This window comes from Mugil cephalus, chromosome 12 (genome assembly GCF_022458985.1).
Source record: "Mugil cephalus isolate CIBA_MC_2020 chromosome 12, CIBA_Mcephalus_1.1, whole genome shotgun sequence".
Classification (NCBI taxonomy): domain Eukaryota; kingdom Metazoa; phylum Chordata; class Actinopteri; order Mugiliformes; family Mugilidae; genus Mugil; species Mugil cephalus.
In genome coordinates, this window is record NC_061781.1 from 3,415,451 (window position 1) to 3,443,232 (window position 27,782).

Genomic DNA, 27,782 nt, shown 5'->3' on the forward strand with positions numbered 1-27,782 from the left:
CAGTCAGTCAGTAAGAGCTCCACATGCCAAATTGACAAAATGAACAGCTTGGGTTCTATTGATAAGAGACATGTGGGAGTATGTTGGAATGACTTCTGATGCTACTGGACATGAATTGTATACATCAATATTAAGCAAACCATCTATTCATAGTGGCAGTAGAGTGTCTCTGTGACTGTGACCCCTTTTTAAATATGCAGCAGTAATTCATACTCTACTGTATATGGTTCCCTTTCTTAGAACACATACTATACTCTGCATCTGTTCTCCCAATCCAGCTGCCCATGACGCACAAATTCAAATGAGCACAAGTTGCCCAAAGACCCATTTGCCCTTAACAAAGACATGACTGGAATTAAAAGAAAATACAAGAGCAGTGCATCAAAATGGCACAATGTATCATGAAGCTTCATAAGAATACAGAAATGTTTAAAAAGGCCAATGGATGGACTATCAAATCTCTTGAAGACAACAGTAATTTAGGTGAATGAAATTTTCATTTAATGAACCTGGTAATTCACAGTGCACTCAATCCAAGGCTATGCTATGCCAAACATTTCTGCAGAAGCTACCCAGGGCTTTGGGGATTTGGAAAAAAAAAAAAAAAGTCTTTCAAGTCACTTCTGTGGATAAATTTCCATCAGATTCATTCTGCTAACACAGCCAACTTTGTCATGCTTCCTCTAACTGACTGCACTTGATGAATGTAGTGCTCTGACTTTTTGTAATTCATCTTAAATACAGCATGCTGCCAACAAGTCGTCCAACCTGAACAGCCATGTATATTGCAGGAACTTTCTGAATACAATGTGCAGGAGTTCCCTCTCAAACAGCAACCATACCACCGTACCAACAAAGTGTAGGGACGCGGCCCTTTGTTGTTGTGGTTAGAACGCTAAACAAAGGTCTGAGGTCATGAAGGGGGGGTATACTTTGAAGAAATCAGTTTGAAGTGGTGTCCCTTCAGTGCTAAGTGTTTTAATGACCCGTCCTGTCACCGCAACCTCCTACCCATGCAGACAATGTCAGGCTTCTGAACTCAGAGGCTTGGACACACAGGTACAGAGTCAGGTTCAGGCAATAACAGAATCTGTTTATTCAGTCCAGATTCTAAAAACCAGATAGGCAGATAGTCACGTATATGTAAAAAAAAAAAAAAAAAAAAATCACAAGGCAGGCATGGAGATCAAGAACAGAATTCAGGTCAAATGCTAGAAAATGCTCAGGGAAAGAAATGCTGATCACTACATAGAATGACAAGACAACCTGGCACTAACGGGAGGAGAAACACAGCTTATATATATATGAGGTGGAGGGAGACAGTGGCACAAATTAGGGCAACTCAATCACACGGATGGGAAACTTGACAGGAAGTCTAGGATGAGGCCAGACTTCAAAATAAAACAGGAAGTGACAAGGACAACAAGAGGACCCTGGACAGATAGACACAGACAAATGTCAAATGCAGGCAAATGCAGCTTTCCATACAACCCACTCAAAGATATGCATAAAAACTAAACCAAACACTTTATCAATCGGACACTTCCGTGTTGCATGAATCCATCCACCAAATTTAAATAATTCAGTCAAGCTGGTGCCCCTGAACATGTGGGGCCCTTAGGCTGCAGCCTGGATCTGCTTGTGCATTAATCCGAGTCAGCTAACATCTGGAGCACGACAGACAATCCGAGAAACACCTGCCTTTTCACTCATGCATGTTACAGCATGTAAATGGCCGGAAAAAAAAATAATGCAATATTCATCATTCTCAGATTTTTCTGAGTATCTGGGTTTGACGAATTTGCAAAGCAGTGTTTTTTTTTTTTTTTTTACCGATGACAGGTGTTTTAGCCACCTCTCGCATCACAAACAGCTGAAGAGCGCTTACCGTGTGTGAATGTTGTAGATGCTGTAGGAGGCCATGTAGGAGTGGCGGTAAACCTGCAGAAAAATAAAGACAGATAGCAAGAGACAGATTAAAAGATGGCACTCTGAAATGTTAACGAAAGAACCAGCGGTGCCACAGACTGTAATAACATCAGGACAAAAAAAAAAAATATATGAAAAGGAGGTAGGCATCAAACAAAGCAGACTGCTGGCTGTTCTCAGTGATAGAATCTGTAGACAATGCAATTTGCATGGGTGACAGCTGCGGGACGAGACATTTTAATTCCATCTGAGAAACCCATCATAGGCGAGTGCCTCTGTGCCGAAAGCTTGGGGGAGACGGAGAGAGAGCGCGAGGCATTTAAAGTGGCAGAGGGGTGCATGTAGAGCTGTCTCAAACCCCCCTCCGGAATAGCTGTGCCTGACATGATAATAGACCTCTGACCGTGGTCGGTGATCGGGGACAGAAACGAGACAGATTTTTGCATTCCATCATGAAATGACACTCATGGAATCATTTCTAACACAAAGTAGAGGAATCTGTTACAAGAGGTGATTTTTGGAGATAGACTTGACTGACAGATGTATAAGTTGTGGTGCAATAGTATTTTTATCATTGAAATATCTCTCTATTCATTATATTAAAGACAGTCTCATAAATTGCGAGAAGCAGAATCATTCAGTGTTCCTCTACTACTTTGGGATTTTAAGCCATGCCAAACTGATAATGTGTCCTGTGCAGGGGGTGCACTAAACTGTTGCCAAACACTATGTGTTAGTGCGTCCATTTTTATTTTGGGGATCAAAGAGCCTTGTTCATTAAAAATGGCTACATGACTGAGGATAGAAAGCCAGAACCCCAAAGAATACAAACATTAGGAGGAGCAGGAGTTAAATGAGTAGGGCTCTGACCAAAATAGCAAGGACAAGTCAACATGAGCGCTCTCCCAAGCTGGGACAGAAGCTGATCTAACTCTGATGACTTTGACAAAGGCTTGTATTCCCTGCAGTATGCTGTGCTGTACCAGCTTGGTAGCTTGCAAGGCTTGTAAGTCATTAGCATTGTGTAAAGTGAGCAAGGTGTACCTGAGGTTATTTTAAGTCACCAGTTGTACATGACTTAGTGTTCGTCATGTATCATGAATGATAACACGGAGCAGCAGATTCTAGCTAGTATATCCAAAAAAACAAAAAAACAAACTGAAACAAGGTCAGTCAGACTTGTGAGGTTACAAACACTACAAGTCCAGATTTCCTTGTCACAGCTTGGTTTTTGGATATACCGTGACCTGGATAAACAAGAACCTTCACACATATGCTTGCTAGTAAGGCAACACTGCTTCAAAGTTACACTTTAAATCAGTGTAAGCACAATTTTTCAGATAGGGTATCCAAATTTCCAATTACAGTTGACATAAGAATTATACTCAGCGCTGTTTATGGTAATACATGGCAGACTTTTTGTGAACAGCACTTTTTCCAATAAGGCCTATTGTGCACAAACCTAAACTTTTGTGACATAATGATGTAAGTATCTGTGAATAAACAGTAGTTTGAATTGTTGCCTCATTTTGATGGTAATCCATCAAACAGTCAATTGACTGTAAGGAATACGAATTCAATAGATTAATCCAGTAAGAAAAAAAGAAAATAATGATTGTAAGCAGCAGTCTCAAGTACATGGCACAAAAGCAGACATCATTTATTAAAAAGGGGAAAACAGCCCAGATAAACGGCTTTTAAATGGCTTTTCATTCACCGTGGATGTTACAGCAAGACATATTGCACAGACCAGTGGCATAAAGGGGAGCTTTGAGTGTTGCCTGGCAGGACTCAAGGGGGCAAGCCAGAGGCTACAAGTGCTGTACATCATCTAGAAGGTGTCCAAGATGGAGTGTATTTCAGCCCAGTCCTTCAGTCTATCCGGTCGAAACACAAGCTAACCTTTTTTCCCCTCCTTTTCTTTTTGAACGTGTCTTATGCCTGCTGGCATGCTTACTCCCAAGCACACAGTGGCAAGATCATGACTTGACTTCCTCAGTAACCTGTCGTGCTGCTCTCAGTCACTTTAAGTAAAAAAAGTTTCAGTTTAAAAAAAAAAAAAAATTAAAAAATGATAGGGTTCAGCAACATTAGCAGTGTAGCTATGTAGCTATGTGTTGTATGATAGCAATCAGTTTTGTGTTTTTGTCCTGTTTAATTGCTGTAGTCATATTGTTTCTCGGTACAGCACACAGCACCTGAGCAGAAAGTGTTCTGTGCACAATGCGCTCACACACACACACACACACACACACACACACACACACACACACACACACACACACACATGGCCAAATGCAGTACAAAGTAATAAATCATTTAGCCGATAATGCACTATAATTAGGGTTAAAGTAAGTATTTGATTAAGCGAAAACAAAAGGAAGGTACTTTTGCTCTTTTTCTATTAACTTTTTCTCACTGCAACTGAGATGCCAGAAAACAAATGAATAATAGTATTAGTAGAAACAGTTATTGTAGGTTTAGGTTTTTAAAGGTATGGTAAAGTTTTTTTATGTAAAGGTATGCTGTGTCTCCCTTCATTGTAAAACATTGCACCTAATCTAATAAAATAACATCACCTCTCCGAGGAAAACTGAATACATTAATAGACTGCTCCAAAGAGAGAGAAAAAAGCAGATGTTAATGATTCATGTGGCAGTTAAAAGACTGCAATAGGGCTTTGGGTGTGAGCCTAAAGCACCCATGCACAGCCAATGACAATATGGTGAAGTATCAATAATACAGACTTAAGTTCACAGATAAAGCAAATTACTGCTCTCCAGGTTCACCAGGGTTCAAGTGACTTTACGCAGAGGGTAACCTCTCAGTGCATACTGGATGTGCTGCAGCTGACAGAAGGGTTGACTGTTCTCAATATAAATGCACATGATTTACTGCAAACATCATCCTGTGGTGAGGAGAACTGTGGCTGCCAGTAAAAGCAGAATCCTCAAGGTGCGGTAGACACATTTCTCAAACTGTGACATTGTGAAACTTCCTAATTGTCTGCCATTAAATAGCTTCTTACAAATGAACCTTTCAGCAGTATGTCATTGCATTTGGTGTAAATCTCACATGGGAATTTGGGCTGATTCTTTACTGCTGGATTGATGTTAAAACATAAAAGGTTGTAAAATTTGCAGTCAGATACAATCGTGCCATGACAGTAAATGTAATGTTCAAATCATCAGAAACAAATAAAAAAGTCTCAAGGTTGATATTTCAAAGCAGTTTACATTTAGTATTTTATTAACTCCATGTTCCAACATAACTCAAATTTTATATTCCATCAAATGTTCCTTTTGTTCTCTGAAGAACAGGACAGGCCTTTGAACTAAATAACCATACACTACTCAGGTGATGACTGTGATTTCTGTCATTTTTATGAGCCAGTTATGCAGTGCAAACAGAGCATGTGCAACTCAACTTGATAACTTTACTGATTACTTACCAATAGTAAATAAGTTAGATTACAAGTTACTTAATTAGTTATATTCAGCAGCTGAATGTAACCCCCACACCCCCACCAAAGAAGATAGTTTTGGTTTTGCTGGTTTGGAGATAGTAACGCATTAGATTACTCCTTACTGCTTACCAGCACCACCGCTTTTGCCTTATGTCTTACCTTGCCATTTGACAATCCCTGGCTCCCCTGACCTCACTGTTTTCACAACTTAAGAATGTAATATCCTAGAAATGAAGCTAACCCTTTCATGTACACTTCAGGGCCTTGTTTAAATAAGAATAATATATCATACTAATTCTATCTATCTATCTATCTATCTATCTATCTATCTATCTATCTATCTATCTATCTATCTATCTATCTATCTATCTATCTATCTATCTATCTATCTATCTATCTATCTATCTATCTATCTATCTATCGTAGTGTAGCTGGGTCAGCTGCTTGAAATCGTCATCTTAACATCATCAAGTAAAAGAGAAAATCAATACTTTAGGGGGAATACCTCTCTAAGCTGATCTATTCAGTGGAAACACATCAGCCAAATGACTACTAAAGAATGACAATATAACAATGCACAGTGCCCTGTTTACCATTACCATTACCAAGTGCTATAAAACTTTGGTTGTTGAGCCTTTGTATTTGTGTTTCTGCACTAGTTTCCTGTTATACCAGGCAATTTAGAGACTTTGCAAAACATTCCATCAACCTGCTTCTAAGAGTGCTTGAAGAAATATTTCATCTTCACATGGTCTGGGATTTTCACATCAAGGTTAAGAATTCTATCTTCAAAAAGACTGAACCTGCTTCACGCTCAGCTTTGATTTGGTCACAACTACAACAAAGGAAACAAGCTCAATAGGCTGGATAAAAGAAAAAAATCCCCAAAAAAGTCCTCTTACTCTAATTAAATAAGCTATTTCTGACTACAGACTTTTTAATGATGGACATGGAACAGCTCTTCAAAAGTGAAGCCAAAGCACTCCCTGGTGACTGACTGCAGTATAGGTCATAAACTTCACCCCCTCCATGTGGATGGGACTTGGGCCAAACTAAAACTAAAATACACGTCAAATAAGATTTGATATTTCAAGGATGGTTTCGGTCATTTTTGGTAGTTAATATAATGTAATATAATACATGCTCAAGTGTCATTTTTTGCCAGTTGCCATGCCATCCTTTCCATGAGACTTGTAAAACAAAAACAAATAAAAAAACACAAGTACAGTGTACAATCCAACATTTACCTGTAACTGATGGAGGTAGAGCAGAGCATACAGTATATCACGTAAACGAACACACTGTGAGCGGGTCATTGATCTCAGACTGAACTGATCAGACACTGACTCCAAAGTCGCAAGATGGCACCACCCGTATCCCTAGAAAAATAGCCTCAATTTGGCCAATTGCAAGGAAGTGGAGAGACATTGTCCAAATTTATACAGTCTATGTTTCTGAAACTTCTTGCCCAGTTTTAAGACATTTTTTTGACATTAGAATTCTCACTGAAGCTTAAAGTAAAACTACAGTTTATTACAATGTGGGCTCTGTTTTTCTAGCTGAGGCCAGTGTTTGTATTGTTGTGAAAGCAGTAGACTTAACATAGTTACTGCTGAGACCTAAGAACAAGGCAAGGTCCATAAAGCAAACAAACAAACTTTTCTCCATGCGTTCAGATCATTGGATCCTTGTTAGACCACTTTTTCTAACACAAACATCAAAATAATGTCAATGTAACTAATTTCCCAAACTGTCCATTTCTATATTGTCTATCTATAAAAAAGGGACATGTATTATTACCACTAGTCGTAGTAGTAGTATTACATTTGGTCATAATTTCCATGTCCAGCGTTATCCACCCTACATGGAGCCCCATGTGTATTCAGTAGTGTAGTGTGGAGGGGGATCCTTTATGAAACAATTTTAACTTGTTCGTTTTGTTAGTGTGGATGCCGCCACAGTAACATTTCTAAAACTGTGGAAGGAGAAATATTACAAGTCTCTGTCTGCATCTACTCTGTGCAGTTAGTGAGTGAGCGGCAGCATGAACCGGGACAGCTGATCATAAGACAGATGACGGGAATGAGTGTGGGACTCTCTTGAGTGATTGTTGCAGAAGTATGATGAGCTATCTGTTACCCAGGAGTAATGGAGGATCTTAGAGTCCATTAATTCCTAGTTATAGACACCTAGATAGATTTGTCCTACCAAATCCCATATTCCAATGTTGGATTTTTGGATTTGTTGTATTGCATAAGTCTATAGAGCTCAATGTATATATATATATATATATATATATATATATATATATATATATATATATATATAATATATATATATATATATATATATATAATATACATATATATATATATGTGTATATATATATATATATATACATATATATATATATTTTTTTTTTTTTGTCTGTGATTTTTAATTTTATCAGCTGTGGTGACTTTACTTTTATTGCTTTCCCATCGCTCTTTGTTTACATGTCTCTATTCTGCGTGTCCTTCACGGTCGTAGCACAAGAAAAAAGGTAAATAGACCTTTAAGGATATAGCCGGGAATGCAGGTGCTGTACTTTAACAACCAATCACAAAGGCATTGTGTATACTTTGTTTGCGGGGATGTTGGTCTACAATCTCACCATTCACTGCATCCTTCAAAGAGACTCATTTGGAATTTATTTACAGGCAAACAGAATGTGATATGTCGTTACAGGGCGCAGGTGCTGCTTTCCACCATAAAATTATCCATCATGTGGATATTTGTTGTGTTTTTCTCTTCCCCATAACCAGGTGGGCTGTACTGAGAAAGAAGATAGCTTCTGTCCCGTCTTCTTTCCCTTTATTATTGGCATTAGCTGTGTGACTCCCCACTCGCCGTCACTACTTAGCTCATTTCTTCTCAGCAGTTCCTACACCGGAATGTCAACTCATCGCCTGTGAAAATGGAAAATTGTTTTGAAGACAACTTCATTGGCATAATTCAGTGAGCTCTGCAAAGTTGGAGAAAGGAAGGCTTTTCAACTTTTGCACAGACAAGCAGAAATCTTGTAGCGGCATAGCTGGAAAAATACAGAACAAATGCTATTATTCAATCACATTATGCACTGACATGCAAACCATGGAGGCTGTCACTTAGAATCAGTGAAATGTCTGTCAGTTTCAAACCCACACACGCCTGCGCCTTTATAGGCAAAAGCTAATTTTGTATTATTTTTATTATTATTTTTTTAAATGTCTTACTCCTGGAGCAAAATATATGCCTATTAAGAGAGGGAGAAAAGTGGTAAATGTTTTCCACTAGATTTGATTGCAGTTACATCTCAGTGAAGTCACTTGTCTACCAATATATGTCCTAGGATGATATAGAGGATTATAAACATGGGGGGAAAACGCCACAAGGCTGTAAAGCTTCTAAGCATTACAAGTTGTCTAACAAGGCCGAAAACAACACAAGTCCGTTGTCAGCCGTGACAAACAGGAATGCTAGAGATTAGGAGCTTTTATCGAGTTTAATCACTCCCAGATAGAGATGTAGTCTGATAGCAGCGTGTAATCCAACAGATAGGTGAGACTACAAGAGCTTTTTCCAACACCTCGTAAGAGGAGGCTCCTTCAGCCGCAGCAGAAAAGATCCATATGACCACCTAAACCACGCTGGCAGAACAAAGACTCTGCTCTATAGAAGAACTTATCAGTTCAAAGCCTGCACGGGATCAAAGTGTACGATTAGCGGGAGACTGGTTTACTTATTTTAGAACAGACTCAGTTCTCTCTGTGATTTATTTCATCATTCATTATCGGTAACAATTAACTGCAAGCAAGGGGACTTCACATAAATCATAGATGAAAGCCCGGGATTACAGAAAGCCCACTTTAAAGCAATTGAAGAAAAGAGAACAATAAAACAGTTGAAAGGTTGATAGTGTTTAATCATTTATATGATATTAAACTGACTTTATTCTCTTCATTAAATGGTGCAAAACACACAGGACTTGTATTTTGCACAGAATCTTGTAATGCACTCAATGGACATGACCTCGCATGCTGCCAATCCATTATCGGCAGGTGCGAATGGATTTTGGCACTTTGGTGAAAAAAACAGATTCACAGTTATATGTGAAGCATTTAGCTGGTCCTACTACAATGTGTTTACAAGCACGATATTTCCAATGACACTGCAGTAAAACAAGCCTAAACAAAGAAACAAATACATATTGTAATTGTATTTTGATAATGTTGGAATTCGCAGTATTTCAATAACTGTGGAAAAGATGCAGACGTTCTTTAGAATCAAGAGGTTTTTGTTAGCTGTATGTAGCAATGAAACTGTGCATAGACATTTGACATCACGTCCTGTTAATTAGCAAAATCAAATCAATCCTCAATTCTTCATATTGAGAATTTTGGACAAATTATAAAAAACTGTGGAGAATTATTTTTCCTATCAGAAGTTTTAAGTACACATTAAGGACAACAGCTATAAGATGTTGCACTGTGCTCATTGTGGCATTTCTGTCACTCTTTTGTGTTATCAACAAAATCTTCAATCATACATTAACTTTCCAACTGTGTTTGGTCAAGTCTGACCGATTTACAATTTCTCTCTGAAGAAATTGTAGTTAACCCTCAGGCATCCTTTTAATTTACAACTCACTGGTAACCTTAGTGGGCAAAAACATTCATGTCCAAAAACTTCATAATTTTTTTTTTATTTTTTTTTATGATTTTTTTCTGCATAAATCTCTTAAACTACTTAAGCACTTTACAAAACTCCCCAAAAAATAAAAAATAAAAACTTTAAATGCCAGTTTAATTTGAAGTCACTGAAACATGAAAAAATAGCTATTTTCCATAAAAATGGAAATGTTGGGTATGGCAAAGGTAATCTAAAAGTATTGACTTGATTTCATTATTAGTTTTTGCGTAGCATCATATTTAAACTACCCTCTCAGGAGACAAAAATGTCACAATGACTTTGATTATAACTACATTTGTTGATCTCTCAGCCACAGCACAATAATAATAAAAATCTGTCATTTCCCCATTATAGAGCCTAAGCATAAAATGTTTGTTATTTCATTCATTGCTTTTGTTATTGAGCTTAGCAGGCTATTATGAGGTGTGTGTGTGTGTCCATGTGTGTCTGTGTGCTGCCATTTATCTGACCCCAGTTCCAGTGTTTTGGTGCATAGTTGAGTCTATTGGCCTTGTTTGGGTGTTGGAGTGATAGATTTTTGGCTGCAACTCTTCCATGAAGACCACTTGTGTCCAGACTTCTCCAGACAGTGGATGGGTGTACCTGGGTCCCACTGGTTTCTACCAGTTCTGAGCTGATGGCTCTGCTGGACATCTTCTGATCTTGAAGGGAAATAAACTTGATGTGTTTTTCATCTCCTGCACTAAGTTTCCTTGGCTGCAAAATCCCTGACTTTGTTCAAGTGCACCTGTAAGTTTTTTTTCTGTTCATTAAATGAATTAAAAAATGCGACCAAATAAGTCATTGTTTTCTATTGGTTTTCTAATGTCTTGAATGGAAGCATCTCAAAAATAAAGTCATAAGGTTGTCGTTGCTGACAAATAATGTTGTGGTTAAAAATCCAGAACATTACACACCATTTTTTTGGGCTGTTAAAAATAGAGCTGAACAAATTGTAATATCTGAACCAGAACAAACGATTAAATGTACGAATTATGTTTGGGATAAAACAAGAATAAAACTGTCACATCTCTACCAAGGTGGTAAAATTGGCCACGAAGCATGATGAATGTTTTATTTCATTCAGCGCACACCAGAGATGAATCTATTAGAAAAGCAATTTATTTTTCCTAGAAAAAAAAAAAAAAATGCAGTTATTGCTCTTCGTCACAGAGGTGTCAGGCTCAAGTTTGTTTCTGTTTTGTTTTGATTTGCTATGCTGTGGGAGCACAAATGAAAATGTATGTACATGAGTAAATAGCGTATTTAAAGTCCAACTTAAGTCTTTTGGCGCATGGCTTCAAAATCAAAGATGAAGTTGCTCCAAATGTAGATTAAAACTCTACAATTAATAATGGAGAAGGGTTAGTTTTAGATTTAGAATTGTTTTACACAAAACAATGTGTATCTATGTATCAATATGCTTGATACTGAGACAGGAGAAGTAAACGCTGACCATCTTGTGACAATTCAGTGTTCTGCTTGGAAACTTTTGGACCTGGGGCCGGCTGTGGCTCGGGAGATAGACGGAGTTGTCCACAAACCACAAGGTTAGCGGTTCAGATGGGTAGGTAGCTATAGGAATAGGTAGAAAAGAGGCCATTCACCATTAATTTGTATGGATGTTACTTAGACATGAACCACCCACCTTTGTGTACCAGTGGGTAGAAAGGTGCTATATAAAAGCAATAAAAGCAAGGCCATTTACCATTCATTCATGTGGATGTTATTTAGACATGTAGCACCCACCTAGACCAGACCAGACACCCCCACTACATAGAGTTGACACTCCTTGATAGCAGCAGCCATCCCCAGCATCGCAACAAAGATCACTGTGCCTTTCTACACAATACTGTTCTTGGGATTCATTTGCAGCATATTCAGCCTTGGTAGCTGAAAAGTACTCTGACAGAAATGAATGCAATGATAATTTAAATAGTGTACATGTGATAAACATCAGCTGTCTATATCTTATAATGAGTAAAGGTGCCTGCCAATAGCATACCAAAGTGGTGTATTTATCCCAGTCATGCAAACACAAAGTAGCACTAACAAATAATGTTTCTGTGGGGTATTTCATTTTGGAGTCTAATTTCTACTTGTTTTTTACAGTTTTATTAAGCAGCTTCAACCCTGTGTTCGGTTAAGGAAGATGTTACTTGCATCCTGGTTATGTTATTAATTACTCATCAGCACTTCAATATCCCAAGTTCAAAGAACACCATTCTTCATTGTGCCTTCAACGGTCGCCAAATAAAATCTTTCCAGCTCTTTGCTTTTAAAACTCATTTCAAGATCAGTCCTTGGACAGTTGACTGCCAGCTCCACCTAACACCTCCTGTAGAACCCATTCTGTTTTTTCAGAGGACAACTTTAGCAGGTTTTGTATTGTGTATTTGTGTATTGTGATTTTTCTTTTTTTTTCCTTTTCTTTTTTTTCTTCTTTTTTTTTGCATTTAAATTTTAAATTTAAATTTTTATTGAGTACATTCATTTTAAAATTTATGGGCAGCTCCAGTATACTGTATAAAAGCACAGCATATCACACACACACAGCAGCATATACATCAAGTAAATCACCCAGATGTTTTCTTATTACAAAACCTAGATATATAAATAAATATACCAACAGCCCAATGGCTGCTAGGTTCTTCATTCATTGTAACCTTGTGCCAAAAATAAACTGCGTGTCTGGCTATTGCCTGTATTGTTCCAAATTGTAAGTCTAACCCTTCATGCAAAATATGCAAATCAGCTCTGATTAATCGCCTTGTCACTAATCCTCAGAGTTGATCCCTTCTAGAGTCGAGGGTCCAATTTGCATATCTCATTTTGCATCTACTCCTTTCTGAGGGAAAGCTGGTAATTAAGGTTCAAGCTTGCCCCACTGCACTATTGGTGAATGAAAGTGACCTGTCAGTCTCACGTGGGCCACAGTGGAATTTTAAATCACCCCCTGACCTCGGCCCTCGTCAGAAATGATTAAGCCTCCAAGGACAGTAGCATACCGTTAGGTGTTTGTTCAAACCTGATGGTATATGGTTTTGTCTTTTAATGCAACCATGGAACATATCGTTAGCCTAAAAGTATAATAGCCCAAGCCATTTTTGACTTAGTATTACAATATAAATAAAAATAAAATTGTGTTTTTTCTTGATTTCCGAAAACGTTCAGATTCAGATTCAAACTTTATTTTTCCCAGGGGGGGAAATTTGCTTTACAGTTCGCACACATATGAACATATAACATTTAAGCAAATAAATAACTAAGGAAATGATACTATTTGGCTAACTATATAAGATTTTCATGATGAGAGAAATGGAAACTGCTTGGTCACATACACAACAGGGTCAACAAAAAATATCCGTGAACCAGCCATCCTTTGGCCTGACTCTGTGAAAGGAATTAAAATCACTTTAAATTCCAGCTCTTGCCAGAATTTTGTATAGCTGAGCTCTTACAAAGTCAGACCATGCGAGAATGCAGTGAATTCCATTCTATGTAATATACGAAAGACAAAGTCTAAAGACAGATCACACAAATCCTCAGACAAGTAAAATCGTTGATCACGTGACCTCATGTTCTTTCTTTAGACGCAGGACTCATGTCATCAGAGGGACATGCACCAAATACTGCATGCTGTCACACTGAAGTCGATTTCACTTTAGCATGGTGCACTAATACACATGATGCACTCTTATTGATTCAAACAGAAAGTATAGAACCAGCTACATTATAATTAACAACAAAACTCCAGTATGGAAGAGTTGTTTTGTTATAATTGGACTTTATTGAAAGTCCGAAGATAAAAATCTATTCATGCTCACTACATTTACCATTTCTTCTTCCGACAGACCCCAAGACAGCCAGTATCTGGATTCTGTTCTTTAAATATCTGGCTCTGAAACCTAGAAACTATAGCCTACTCCACCTCCTCCAGATCACCATGGTGACCCCAAGGAAGTTGAGGGAAATTAAGCAGCAAGTTTCTGAAACTCTCCCTGTCAGTCCACCAACACCTGCTTCAAGACTCCAAGGACCCTGTCCAATCTCCTGCCTTCATTTTGGCCTTAGCGCCCCCTCTTCTCTGTTACTTTCTTCTTACTCTGTGATGTGTCTCAGTATAACAAGTATGGGAAAAAATAAAGATTTTTTTCTCTCTCACCACAGATTTAAGGGACTTACCTGTTTCACATCATATGCGAAGAGAACGTATTTCAGGTCAGGGGAGACAGAATACCTTGCCACGTTGAAATTGATCTAGTGGAAATTGGACACAAAGAGAGGCTGATCAATGCATGCAAATCTATAATTAATAGCAATGATAGTAATAGTTCCAGTCAAATGTTTGGACACACCAGCTCATTATGTTTTTTCCTTAGTTTCAATATTTTATACATCATACAAAATTAACATCAAAAATACCTCTAAACTATTGAATAAAACATGCGAATTAACATAATGCAAACCAAGCAAAATGTGTTTCCAAAGTAATATTTAAACGAGTTTGTATGTTCTGCCTGTGTCTGGATAGGTTTTCCCTGGGTACCCTGGCTTCCTCCCACTGTCTCATGCTTGTTAGATTCATTGGTGATTCCAAAATGTGTGATGGTGTGGTGTTTAACTATGTGGACAAATGCAGACAATGATTAAAATAGTTACGGACATAACTCCAGTTTCCTCCCACCCTGCAAAGACTTGCTTGTTAGGTTGATTGGTGACTCTAAATTGACCCTAGGTGTGAATGTGAGTGTGAATTGTCTCTGTGTTAGCCCTGTGATAGACAGGAGACCTGTTCAGGGTGTACCCAGCCTCTGGCCTGAGGACAGCTGGGATAGGCTCCAGCAACCCCCGCGACCCTAGTGAGGATAAGTACAAATTTAATATTTCCAAAGCAAAAGTGAACAGTCCTGTACCCTAAAGGTTATAAATGAGCTCCAAATTTCAGCTCATAGTCCGATAGCTATTCCAGGCTAATGTGTTATTACTCCAGCTATCCACAGTGCTGCTACATACATACTTTGGGACACAGGCACTAAACACATCAGATTTACGATGAGATGAAATGTTTGTTCATAAACTGTTTTGTAAAAGCGTACATAATTAAATGATTCCATAATTGTTCTTGTTTGCACTAAAACAAAGAGGGAAAAAAAGATCAAATACGACTGTATGTGGCCCCTAAACCAAAATGAGTATGACACCCCTGCTTAAGATGATAAGAAGTAAGATTCTGCAGGTGACATCTTGATCTCACTCATTCATTCATTCGTTCATCATCTGTTAAAGAGTTCCCAGAGTCAACATCAATCACGCTTCACTCATGCAGATACCAACCATACACTACATCTCCAAAAGACACTTGCACCATGACTGCCTGCTTCCCACAGCCTCCTCCGACGGTTCACGTGAAGTCGTGTCTACAACTTGAACTCTGAGTAGCTGTTGGTTGGGGATTTTTAAAGCTGGTGAAGAAACTTATTGGAACTAAAGTTCTCAAAGAATCCCAGATTGACTGGCCTTCATATCTAAAAATAATGATGTGTTGTTTCTATTTACTTTGCTGAGCAGTTGTTGTTGTAGCATGGATTGACGCACTGCCTTTGCAGAACACAACTGGTGGTCTCATTAAGGAGGCAGCACGTCTAGAAAGGGGATCTAGCAATCAGCTTTTGACAAGCCTCACCTGTTAACTGAACACCATCCCAAGTGACTACCTTATGCAACTGATTAAGGTATCACCAACAGTGGGCAAAGCATATGTTATTTGTTTATGCTTCCATATGTTGTCAGCTCAGGGCATTTCTGTCTTTGTTTTTGTGCAGTAATACAATTCTCAGTAAACAGTAAAACTAAAGAAAATCCATTCAGTGGTGTGAATCCAAACATGTTCCTGGCACTATATATTCTACACAAGACTAATAGTTACTTACAAATGTTGAGTTTGTCAGGACAATCTCAGTTTCATTTGTGAGGATGTTGAACTTGATGACGTGGCCATCGCTGTTCCTGTAGATGACTTCAGAGTCTGTGTGCAGAAAGAATGGAAATAAAGTGAAAACACCTGCATGAAGGAAAATTAATACTGAAAGCTTTTGAAAATGTACAGAGAAAAACCTTAAAATCCAAGTGAATCTGCCATGCTGAATCTATTTAGAGTCGCCGGGAGGCCATTAAAAATATCTTTTCAGCTTCATTGTTCCATCAAATTAAATAACAGTGAGAGCCAAAAGCGCTCGGATTTGAGGGACAGAGATGTAATGTGATTAAGTGCCAGAATCAAAAGTGAGATTTAACTGCCAAGCGAATATAAAGGGAGAGGCCTAGATTTTTCATTTTGAGGTAACACAACACGTTGTGTAATGTTGCTTTGTGTAGCACATCCAGGAAATCATCTTTTTGTACCAAGCTGGATTGGTCGGACGTGACTGCATTGTTTGTTTTGTGCCGGAGCCAAACAGAAACTCAAATGTCACAAGGGGGAGTGTGGAGTGGTTGTCTGTCATGAACGATAATACGTTTCGTCTGAATACAAGCGGTCATATGGATGCATGTGACACACATGCATATATTCAGTGTCACAGCTACTAAGCACCTCACACTAATTAATAATTGTAATGCACAGTGTGCTGACAGAAAGTAGTGATAGAAATAATCAGTTATTCGCTCATTTCAAACTATTCATTAGGTAAATTATCCATTTTTCTGACAGCCTAGCTATGAAAAGAGGATTTGTATGACCGCAAACAGCGGGACCTCTGCTTGATACTGACACTGGGAGAAAATTGCACCACAATATTGTCCTTTCATTTATCTGTGAAGTTCTCAGCTATTCAGGTCATGGTATATATAATATATATATATATATGCTCTAAATGGTTCATTGCAGTACAATTTGTCGGGAAAGGGAAAGCAGACTCAAAGCATTACAGGTAAGTAATCTGGTCACTACACTACTTGGTTCATTTCATGGACTCTGGTCACTTGAGTCAACAACGCAAAATACAAAAAAAAAAAGGCACAGTGTGTATATCAGAATATAGATTTTAATATTTTTTATAACTGTATGGGCTAAAAAACAGTCACATTGATTAAAAATGCAAAATGTCATCATAGAATGTGCATAAAATGAACATCAGTGTGCCACATGCCACCACATTTCTGTTACAATATTTAACTTCAACATTTTTCAGGCCAAAGGACCCCAAACTGATAGAGAGATTAAGCAGGGACCCCATACCTACTATATGTGTCCTATATTACGCTCAGCCTAGTGCTATTTATAAATATACATTATTACTATCATTTTGCATTCAATATTAAGATATTCAAATAATATATGTTCAAATTTCAAACATGTGCAACAGTACGGTGGCCATGCAACTGCCATAAACATACACACCTTTACCTTTAAACATAGCTACATGTAGTAGGAACAGTGAATCACCAAAACTTTTTGGCCTCAGTTGGCTGATGGGAGCGATCTGTACTGTTAGCTTCTCTGCAGCGTGCATCTGGACTGCACCTCAGTGTAATATGCAGCCTCGTGATTGGCTCAACAGCGATACAGGTGGGTCCTACTGTGTACAGGAGGCTTAGATTGACTGGTCTCGGCTTGGGCGGCGCTCCGTGTGAAATGGTTCACTGTATTGCTGAATGAATGGAGTCCTGACTGAAAGATAACCTCAATTTATCCCTTCCTTGATGTGTATTTAACAAACAAATTAAAATTTGGGGAGAAAATTTTAAAAAATATATATGAAAAATGTCTAATCACCCAAAGATCACGCAACCCCCCTGAAGTGCTCCCACGGACCCCCTAGGTGTCGCAGACCCCCTGTTGAAGACTTGATCTTTGATTCACTGACTGGGCTGAAGCCAAATCTGTAGTTTTTTCTGCTAACGGGCCTTGTGTACTTAGCAGCCAAAGGACTCTTAGGATCCAGATTAATGGAGATCTTGGGACTCGTGATTCCTGACTCAGTAAAATCAGGAATCAGGAACCAATCCACTCTAGTTTCAGTTCTATGTTTCATCCCGGTATTGTATGTGAATGCAATTTTTTCAATTTTTTTTTCAACACAGAAGACCAGTCAGCCTGCAGCAGTGATAAAATGTGGGACTAAGATTAGAGTAGAAATTACAGGAATTGCTGCTTTGACCAAAGTGAGCACTATCACCTAAAGACTCAACAATGGAACGTGGAAAGAGATGGTTTGGGGAAAGATTATATTGGTTTTAAAAAATGAATATGTACTGTGGGCTGGTGTAGTTAGCTGCCAGAAATGTCAAAGTTAACCTTAGAATCTGATCTGGTCCAGGAAGATTTTTTTGGCAACGTCTGCTGGATGGCTATGAATCCACCTCACCAACTATTAGATCTGCTGTTAATGAAAAATGGAACACACATTCATTGTTCCCAGATAATGAGTCCATGGGACCTTTCATTTGGTGCCATTATTAGGTAGAAGTGACAGTTTGTCCGAAAACTCCAATCACTTCATCCATTTTATATTCATATTGTTTCATTTGGTGTATGCCTCAACCCAGAGCAGCAAACAAATGAGGTCCAAACTAAGCCAAAGCAGATCAAGCTAAAGCCACTGGGAACATGTTTTTTTAACAGCTCCGTACAACAAAGTGCCCACTGGCTAGCAGAGAGACAGAACTTTGTTTAAGTTACAGAAGCTTTGTTTAAGTATGTTCCGCATCCTGTTACAAACACATGTGCTGTATGTATTTATCAAAGAGGCGCAGCAGGCCGGAGCTGCAGTCTGTGTGTCATTTGTCCAAGTGTCAGGTATGTCTTGATTATCATCATTGTGTATTTAAGAAACTATTGCTCAAAATAATAAGCTGAGGCATATTAGGCTAATAATACATTATTCTGAATTTACTAAGCTCACAATACAGTATATGCTATTATTAATTAAATAAATAATTAATTATGCTTTCACATGAATCACATGAATACCAAATTATAGTATCGTACTAGTACAGTATAAGCTGAATTGGTGAATGGAGTCCAGACTGTATGTTTGTGACTCAGCCTTATTGGTAGATAGTAGCTGAGAAGCTGGTGAGACATGTGTGTAGCTGCAGATGCTAATCACCTACTGGGATAGCAATTTCACTGAACACATTTTCAGACGTGCGGTCTTTCCTTCCAGTTTGTCAGTCCAATGTTTAAATGAACGTCCTGTAGCTATGGTGGCTATGGTGGTTCTCGGTCTTGGTACCCATGTGCTCAGTACTGGGGTGGTGGTACTCAGGGACTGGGTTCACTGACCTGACTCTGGGCCCTGGTAATGGTCTCACTCATATTTAGGGAATGCCCACATGCATGCATGCTGTCACCTGCCAGCTCGTGCTAGGTCCCATCAAGAAGAATTGATGAGTCCTGCCTACTATGGGCTGGACTGCTCTTTCACACTATCATCATGTGCCCTATCGTTGACTCAGCTCCTCTACTGGGACACCCTTACCCCCCTGGGTTCTCCCATCTCTCCATAGATCTACCCAGCACCCCCTGGACCCAGTCAAACCTGAGTGAGTTGAGTTGGCCTCTCTTCCTCTGTCCATCCTTCCACATCTTGTCTGTCCTTTGTTCTCCCCCTCTATTCACCAAGGTGTAGCACTGCTCTGCCACACAAGGTCGCTCCATTCAATAAAGATCAACTAACTAGCTCCCAGGGAGGGCTGGTGATGGTAACACACACACACTGAAATAATGAAATATTCAGCTGCAAGAATATAACTGCATCAATCTCATATGAAGTTGACACCCTCTGGTGTTTAACTATGGAGACAAATGCAGACAATAAATAAATAAATAAATACATGAACAACCTGTTCATCACTGAGGGTGGATATTACATTTCGCTATCCCTTTCCAAGATGGAAAGAAACAAATCCAGTGACAATGACAGATGCGTTCACACAAGATCAGGACACCGTCCAGACTATTAGTACCGGTCACAATACAGCATGCTCCCTGTTATTTGCTTCATGGTCTCATGCTCTGACTAGTATAAATGACACAGAACATGTCATTCATACTAGTCAGAGCCTGACAACGTGAGTATGAAAGCATGAGTATATACATAATATGTTATTGCAGTCTCGGTTCAAATAGTGTTTTGTTGAAAATATCTCTCTTGGTATCATGGTGTTTACCAGCTGCTATAGTGACACAGGTAGTCTGACATGCCATCAGGACTGACAGTTTTGCCAGGTTGACATATGTATGAGTTGTCTTTGCAAAATACATAGGCTACAGACTTCATCAGTGTAATTATCGTTTTCATGCGATAATAGCTTTTTGTTTTTCATACAGATAGACATTCACATCTGGATGGCCACAAAGGTTCGTATATCATGTGATTTGTCACATGTCACATGTCTGCTCTGAATCTGTTCTTCCCTCTTAGTGTGGTGTTTCATTTAACACCTTTGTCAGATAATTTTGATCATGTTAGCTACAATTACATTTAGCCTGACAATTTGAAATACAGTGAAAGCTTGTATCAAGGTATATTAAGATTTTCAATCATTGGAATTAACCCACTTGTAAAAAAAATAAAATAAAATAACATAAAATAAAAAATAAATAAAAAATACTAGACAATGCAATTTTACAATTTCCATATGAAGTCCACTGGTATTAAATCTCAAATCGGTGCCTGCCTATGGGGGATAAATTAATATTTAGAGCTAATAAAATGGAACTCATTCTGTTTTATCTTTAAAACATTACTGCTCTGCTCTTGTCTCCTTAAATAATGGAACATTAGTAGCTGAAAAAGAACAAGCTAAGACTCCAATGTATAAGTAATGTAGTACGTCTGTAACCTGATGAATAATGAAATGCCTCAACATCTTCCTGCCAGACTTACCTGGACTTAAGTAATGGTCACTGCACACTACACATGCTGCCACTAGAGCTTTTGTGCGTGTTGGTTTAAGTCAAGTAAACAAGAATTCTCCTGAAGAAAATCCCTGTCCTTTTATGCCATCAAACTTTACCTTTAATTAATTTCTTGTTTTGATAATAGTACCTAGCACATGCAGCCATTTTGTTGCCACCAAATGACACCACGTGGTTGGTACTATCATCAAACAAGGATTAAATAAAGATCAAATTTGATACATACATACATGTTTCCATCATGTTTAGACATATACTAGTCTTGTCTAATAAAATCCGAAACGTGACGTGGTGTCCTTAGGTGACAAGTCAACAATCAATTCATATCTGAAAGAGTAGGCAGGCTTTAAGTGAAAACCATATAAGAGCAGGTCAAACCTGTCACATGAGTCACACACAGACAACCTAACTCATGCAAACAGTGCGCCCAATGAAGTACGACCCCACAATCAATATTCTCAGTGTGCACTCTCACACACCTGTGGAAGTATCAGAGTGGTAGCAGACACACATGCAGACTATGTACTGCTGCGCTTACTGCACCAAAGAAGGAGGATGAAAAAAACTGCAGATGTGATGTGCCACATTGAATTACTCATAGGCCAAGAATGGAGACTTCCTGTCTGTATGAAAAGTGCAGCAAGAGCACTGTGGAACCGGTCAGAATTTTTGTTATTTCATGCAAAAGTAACTCTAGCTGCAAAAGCCATATTGCAGCTCACATTGTGTTTTATCCACAAGGTCAGAAAAGCAGTATTGACCATTGACCATTCATTATTAAGCTTCCTCGGGTGAAACACTCAAACTAACAGTGCCACACTATTTATGAAATCAATCTGCAGCACATGTGTATTTAAACACAACCGACTACCAACAATTTTTGCTTATGATTGAATTTTATGAACATGCCACGTCTCACAAACAGTTGCTGTTAGTGAGACGTGGCGTGAGTGCTTTACATTAAGTTAGTGTTGCTGAGAAGTTTTAGTGGCTCTGAATTGGATCATCTGTGAGCAAACCTCACAGACAAAAGGTGGCACTTAGTAGAACAACAAATGGATAAAAAAACAAACAAAAAAAACAAATGTAGGCCTTAAAAAATGCCTTGTAAATCCCCAAATACTAATAATCACTCAAGATTCTCTGAGGCGAGTATCTACAGTAAATTTTACCAGTAAACAACAATACATAAGAGTGCTTGCAGAAACAAACAAGACTACTGGGATACTGATATCTCCACTGCCTGTGCTTGGTGTACTTGTGCCACGAGACACATTGTAATTTTCCTTTGAAAAACTGTTATTTAGGCTTTAACTGTCCAGTTCCGGAGTCCGCTTCCCACATAACTGCCATAACTGTCAGGAAATGAGAGATTAATTGTGCCAGCTCACCACAGGCAGATACTGCAATAACAAATACTATTCAGTGCTCAAGCCAGTCACGTTTCCTAATAACATGCCTAATTGTCGTCCCTTGAGGAAATCGTAATCTTGTGTGGCCCCGTGGTGGCAGATGTAAAGCGTCGTTCTACCTTCTTCAATTATTCATTGTAATTCCCAGTTTGAGATATGTCCACATTCAGTGCCTTTTTCAGCACTTTTTGATCTGCAGCTGATTATCACAGTCTGAGCTAGTCTGAGCTGTTTGAAATTGGAATACTGGAGGGATAGTTTAGACAACTGTGTGTAATGCGGTGGAACAGTTTAGAGATGAATCTCTCCTGTTTCGCTGTGTCCCTGGTGCATGAAGTTACACTTCGCTGTTCGTCGACCTTTAGTAGCTGTGTAAAACATCAGTCAGCAAATGCACTGAAATGACACACATTTATTGTCAAATCAAAGCAACCTTAGGTGGTCACAGTAAGTATGAAAGGAACAAAGGAGGAGGTCTGGGGAAGAAGTTACAGAGTCATTATGGTCGACATGGCACGATGTCGTGGTGGATGAATAGGTTCATAAAGCATTGAAGCAGGACGACACTGTGGGTTGGTTGTTATAAATCATGACTGTTCCATAACCTTAATGACATGATATAAGTGTAACCACAATGAAAAAGAAGCTCCTTTAATCTCAACATCTAGTTTTTATGCCACAGCCTAATCACATCTTTTCCACAGAAACTGTCACATCCAAGCAGACTTGGACCAGCACCGGAAATCAGTTGCTACTCAATGATGCGCAGTACCAGCGCTTCCACATGTTAGCTGCTGGTACACCATGGCATCTCCGTGCGAACCTGCACTACTCTTTTCTGCCCTCACAAAATCAGGTTCTTGGAGGGATTCATTATGACCTTGAATAAACTGCATGACCCAGGGGTCCAGGGACTTTGTGGGGGCATCCCAGCTTGATGATTTGATTGTGGCACATAGCTGCGTGCCACAATGCAGTCAAGCCAGTGCTCATATTCGGTTAGTGAAGTCCACTGAACATATTAAAGAAGTCTCTTTTAGAATACTGTGGGACATAAATGTTGTAACGTGCGCACATAGCCAGCACCAGTGCAAGCCATTTATAATTTTCAGCGGTTCAAAGATTGTGGAGGTAGAGAAGCAGACGGCAAAAACTAAAGTGGATACACGCTACTAGCAAGTACACCAATCACTGCTCTTGCGGTCCATGGTGGGTGTTACATTTCTGAGGTGGGTGCACGTCAGTTACAGCGCTAGAGTCTGCGTTGTCACCATATCTTCTGCATCAATTTCACACTGAAACCGCCGGGTTAGTGTTACTAGACTTAACTGAAATCAAGCAAATATCTGTAACCAGGCAAATTAAATAGATCAATAGTCACAGTTTTCCTGTCATCTTCATAAAAGTCACCTATGTGTGAAATGTTTGCATGTGTTGCCTTCCTTTGCAGGGTGCTGTACTACATTGTTTAATTACATGTCGTTACTGTTTTGTACTGTTACTGCTCATTTGTGTACTACAATTAAACAAATTTAAAGGACATGATACACTGTCCAAACCACTGAAACGTCTTGATACAACATACATCCCTCTGTAATGACTCTTTTCACATGCAATACATCCCTAACTGTAATTTTGCAAACATTGCTACAACTCTACTGGCTGCAGTGTGCTACGTACAGGTAGGTGGGAGTAAAATTTTAGCCTGAGAGTGTTTACGCTACAGCATGAGGATGCACACCGATTGAGTGTGGGCCAAGTGGGAACTCTGGACACAATGTAATATGCATAGCATACGATGAATTATTTAGCCATGGTTGCATAACGCCTGAATGCCACAAAATGTCACAGCTAGTAGAGCTCAAAGCCAGCTCTTAAAGTTGAGGGTTTGGTTGTGCAGAAGCTGACAGTAAATATGGCAGCATGTGCTGGGGAGTAAGGGTGAGGTATATACTGTACTGTATATAATTTCTGTGACGTAATTCAGAAATCTTAAAGGAAAATAGTTTAATTGTTTTTTATTAGACTTACAGTTCGAAATGCTGCAAAATCACATCTTTGAAGGTGATCGTGACAAACTTAAAAACACTTTAGCCATGCTCATGACACGGGCAGATGGTTAGTTGTAATGACCGTGAATTTCATGCCTTGTGAAGATGGCAGAACATTGCCATACTTTGCTTGCATGCAGAGCCTTGTGTCAGGCTTTCATGCAAACTAGCGAACCTCATCTTCATGGAACCTAACGCAGTGGGAAGACACCCTTGCAATATGTTTTATATTGTCATCACTTAATCTTAGTGCATTTGTTTATTCATAATCCAGTTACTCATAAAATCATAAAACTAGACCTTCCATCCAAGTCTGGATGGAATACCATGACACATTACATGAACACGTCTCATGTTACATGATACATCATTGAGTGGGTTAGGTTAGTTAGGAATTTTACTAATGATGCTGGAGTAGATAAACAGTGATGGACAGAGAGACTTGCGCACAAAAGAAGACAAATGATACGTGATGACATTTAGAGCTGTCTGTCATCTGCATGGTTATAGCTGTTAATGTGCAGGAGCATGTGAGTGAGGCTGTGCTGTATCCACCAACAGGACGACAGCTAACTGTGGTTAGATGGCATCAGATGTGTCTGTGGACATACATTTGGACAGAACACTGATGGTTGTGATTACACAGCACGGATACATTTCCATTCCTCCGCAAAATGAACTGTACCTCTTCAGTTAAAATACATTTCTGGGCTGTAGAAATTTCCATGTAACTAATCACACAGAGTTTGTTGTACTAAGTGTCTCTCACTTGTCAAAGAAATCTCACAGCTTCTACGATGGACTGGACTGTTATGATTCATCTGTTAAAAGCCTTAAAAACTGTGGGGAATAAAAGAGACAGTGGGCAAATAATACTGCACAAGATAGCATAATTACATACTCCGCACTATGGTAGGTTCACTGTTCGGGTTTTGCACAGTAACAAGTGAAGATGATGTAGGCAAAACCATTTTCTGAGAGATGAGGAGATCAAAAAGTAGCTTTATTGCATGCCATGCCACATATGAGTCACGCCACGCTAGTGATGTGCCAGATAGTAGTGGGAAACTCAGTCGATTTTACAGACTAAGAGTCTCTCATTAAATCTATCTGATTCACTTGAGTCAGTGTTGTGTATATATATAGATAATAGATATGAATAATGTGCTTATACTATGGTTTATCACCACTTAATAAACACTTTTTGCTTATTGCAATATTGAACTTGTTACTTGCAATGATTGGAGTGAACTCCGTGAACCAAATCATCTGAGTCTGCACTGTTTCCAGAGAGTCCGCTAACTCGAGTCAGTGAACCGATTCAGGCGAATTGTCTAAGTTTGTGCTGTGTCCAGTGAGTCAGAAAACAAATCAAAGCACTTTACTGTTTACTGACCTAAACAGTGAATGAAAAGTGAATCCTCAAATTTCAATCATATTTCCTTAATCACATACTGTTTGCAGAGCTGGCACAAAAGATTTATAGATGAGTTAGAGCTCCGTTTTTAAAGGAGCACTCCATTTGCAATGTGTGCCATACAGCATTGCCGTACAATTAAAGTTCATAGGCGTTTTTCACTTTAAAATATCTCCAGCTTTCATGTCTGTCTCAGATCAGTGAAAATGAGTCAGCACGAGCGGCATCCAATAATCACCCCTTGCTCTGAATCATCCAGTGTACGGGGATTTCACCAAAGAAAAACAGACATGTGCCTTAAATTAGAGCCTACCTACTCACGCAGCCCTTCCAGCCTCTGACTATTCCATGAGAGAAAGAAATGAGCAACATTCTCTGATTAGATTAGCAGATTAAGAGACAGATTAGCACAACACCATCAGTGCAACACGAACCTTTTAGACTTCATCAATAATGAGATTTAATTGATTAGTGAGCCTTATTCAACACGCTATTCTGAGTCATTCCAATTGACTTGTTAAGGTTGTGTCCAAGGACTCAGTGTGAAAGGGTGGGAATTTTCCAGCAGAAATAGTTCAGTGCTGCTTCAGTGATACCTACAGTACAACTAACAAACTAATTAACAGGCTGTTCTTGTACTGCACTGGTTTTACACAGCAGTGTATAAGCCTTGTCCATCACAACTAATTAATCCTTGCTCATTTGCCATTTCAATTATTCAGCCCACACAAGACATTAAGGTCGACATGCTTCGTTTTCATCATTACTGCAGATAACTTGTAAAAGTGCAAAAAAGCACTGGTTTCCAAAACTTACTCTTCTCTAGGCAGGGAACATAATCCAGCTTCCATCTCATCACCTAAAACAATGTCAGCAACTATGTCAGATAAACAACACACCACCTTTCTGTTGAGGAAAACGTTACTAAACTGGTCCCAGTCCTTCTCCTAAAAGGAGGGGTTTTCTCCTTCAGGGAAGCAGCAGAGTCGCTCTTCAAAGGTGCCTTTTTTGTCTCCCAGCCTGCACCTGGACGCTGTATTGTTCCGTGTAGTCAGCAGTTATGCCTCTAACCTGCACTTCCCTTGTGGCTCTAACTGGAACACTTCAATTATCTCAAGGTCTTTCATTGCTAAGTCACCTCGTCGACACCGAGAGCATGCAGTAACATCGACACAGACAATGACACTGACAAACTGGAAACTGATAAACATGGTACCGATTCACAGAACTAGTCATTTCAAGGCAAAATATTTCCCAAGAGATTAGAAATCAGTTAAATATGGTTACATTATGAACATTTTAAACAACTGTCACCTTGCATCCTCAGTGTAACATCAGGAAATACAGGCAAAAAAGAAAAAAATATGGACAACTGACAGAAGCTTAGGCAGTACTTCTTGGATTATTAATTATGTATGTTATTTCATTTAATAATAAATATTACTTTTACGAGAATAGGGATGGCTCTGTACAATCCTCTTCAGGACGGACATAATGGATTTACAGTTTATAAGACAACACAATAACATGATAAGAAAGAGCAGTCTATCATAAATTTGGTAAAAGCGTTATTCATTGCAGTTTTTATTGCAACTTTTCTCAAACAGAAGTCAGAATATTTTCTGGGACTCCTTTAGACTGTGGGCAGGTTTTGTCATGTCTAGTCCTTGTTTTGAGCTATCACTCCATCAAATCACCAGATTGTAGCCTTAGTCACCTGGTGACGTGACACGTTCAGCTGACTTGAAATACAAATATTTTTCTGGTCATTTTGTCGCTCTGCTGATCCTGTGTTTTGGACCTCCTGGAAATCACAAGAACAGAAAAGGAGCACCGTCTATCCTGGTCAGGGCCTTTCAAAAGAATAAAC

The 27,782-nt window shown here is 38.9% G+C and overlaps 1 protein-coding gene across 2 annotated transcripts in view; it reads right to left on the reverse strand.

The window, feature by feature from the left end:
• LOC125017361 (inactive dipeptidyl peptidase 10-like) overlaps positions 1-27,782 on the reverse strand; it is a 179,458-nt gene that overhangs the window by 28,132 nt on the left and 123,544 nt on the right. For both annotated transcript variants that reach the window (XM_047600393.1, XM_047600394.1), the window contains exons 4-6: positions 16,039-16,133; positions 14,291-14,365; positions 1,889-1,941 (exon numbers count right to left, since the gene is read on the reverse strand). In XM_047600393.1, the coding sequence (XP_047456349.1) occupies positions 1,889-1,941; positions 14,291-14,365; positions 16,039-16,133 (223 nt within the window). The remainder of the gene's footprint in view (positions 1-1,888; positions 1,942-14,290; positions 14,366-16,038; positions 16,134-27,782) is intronic.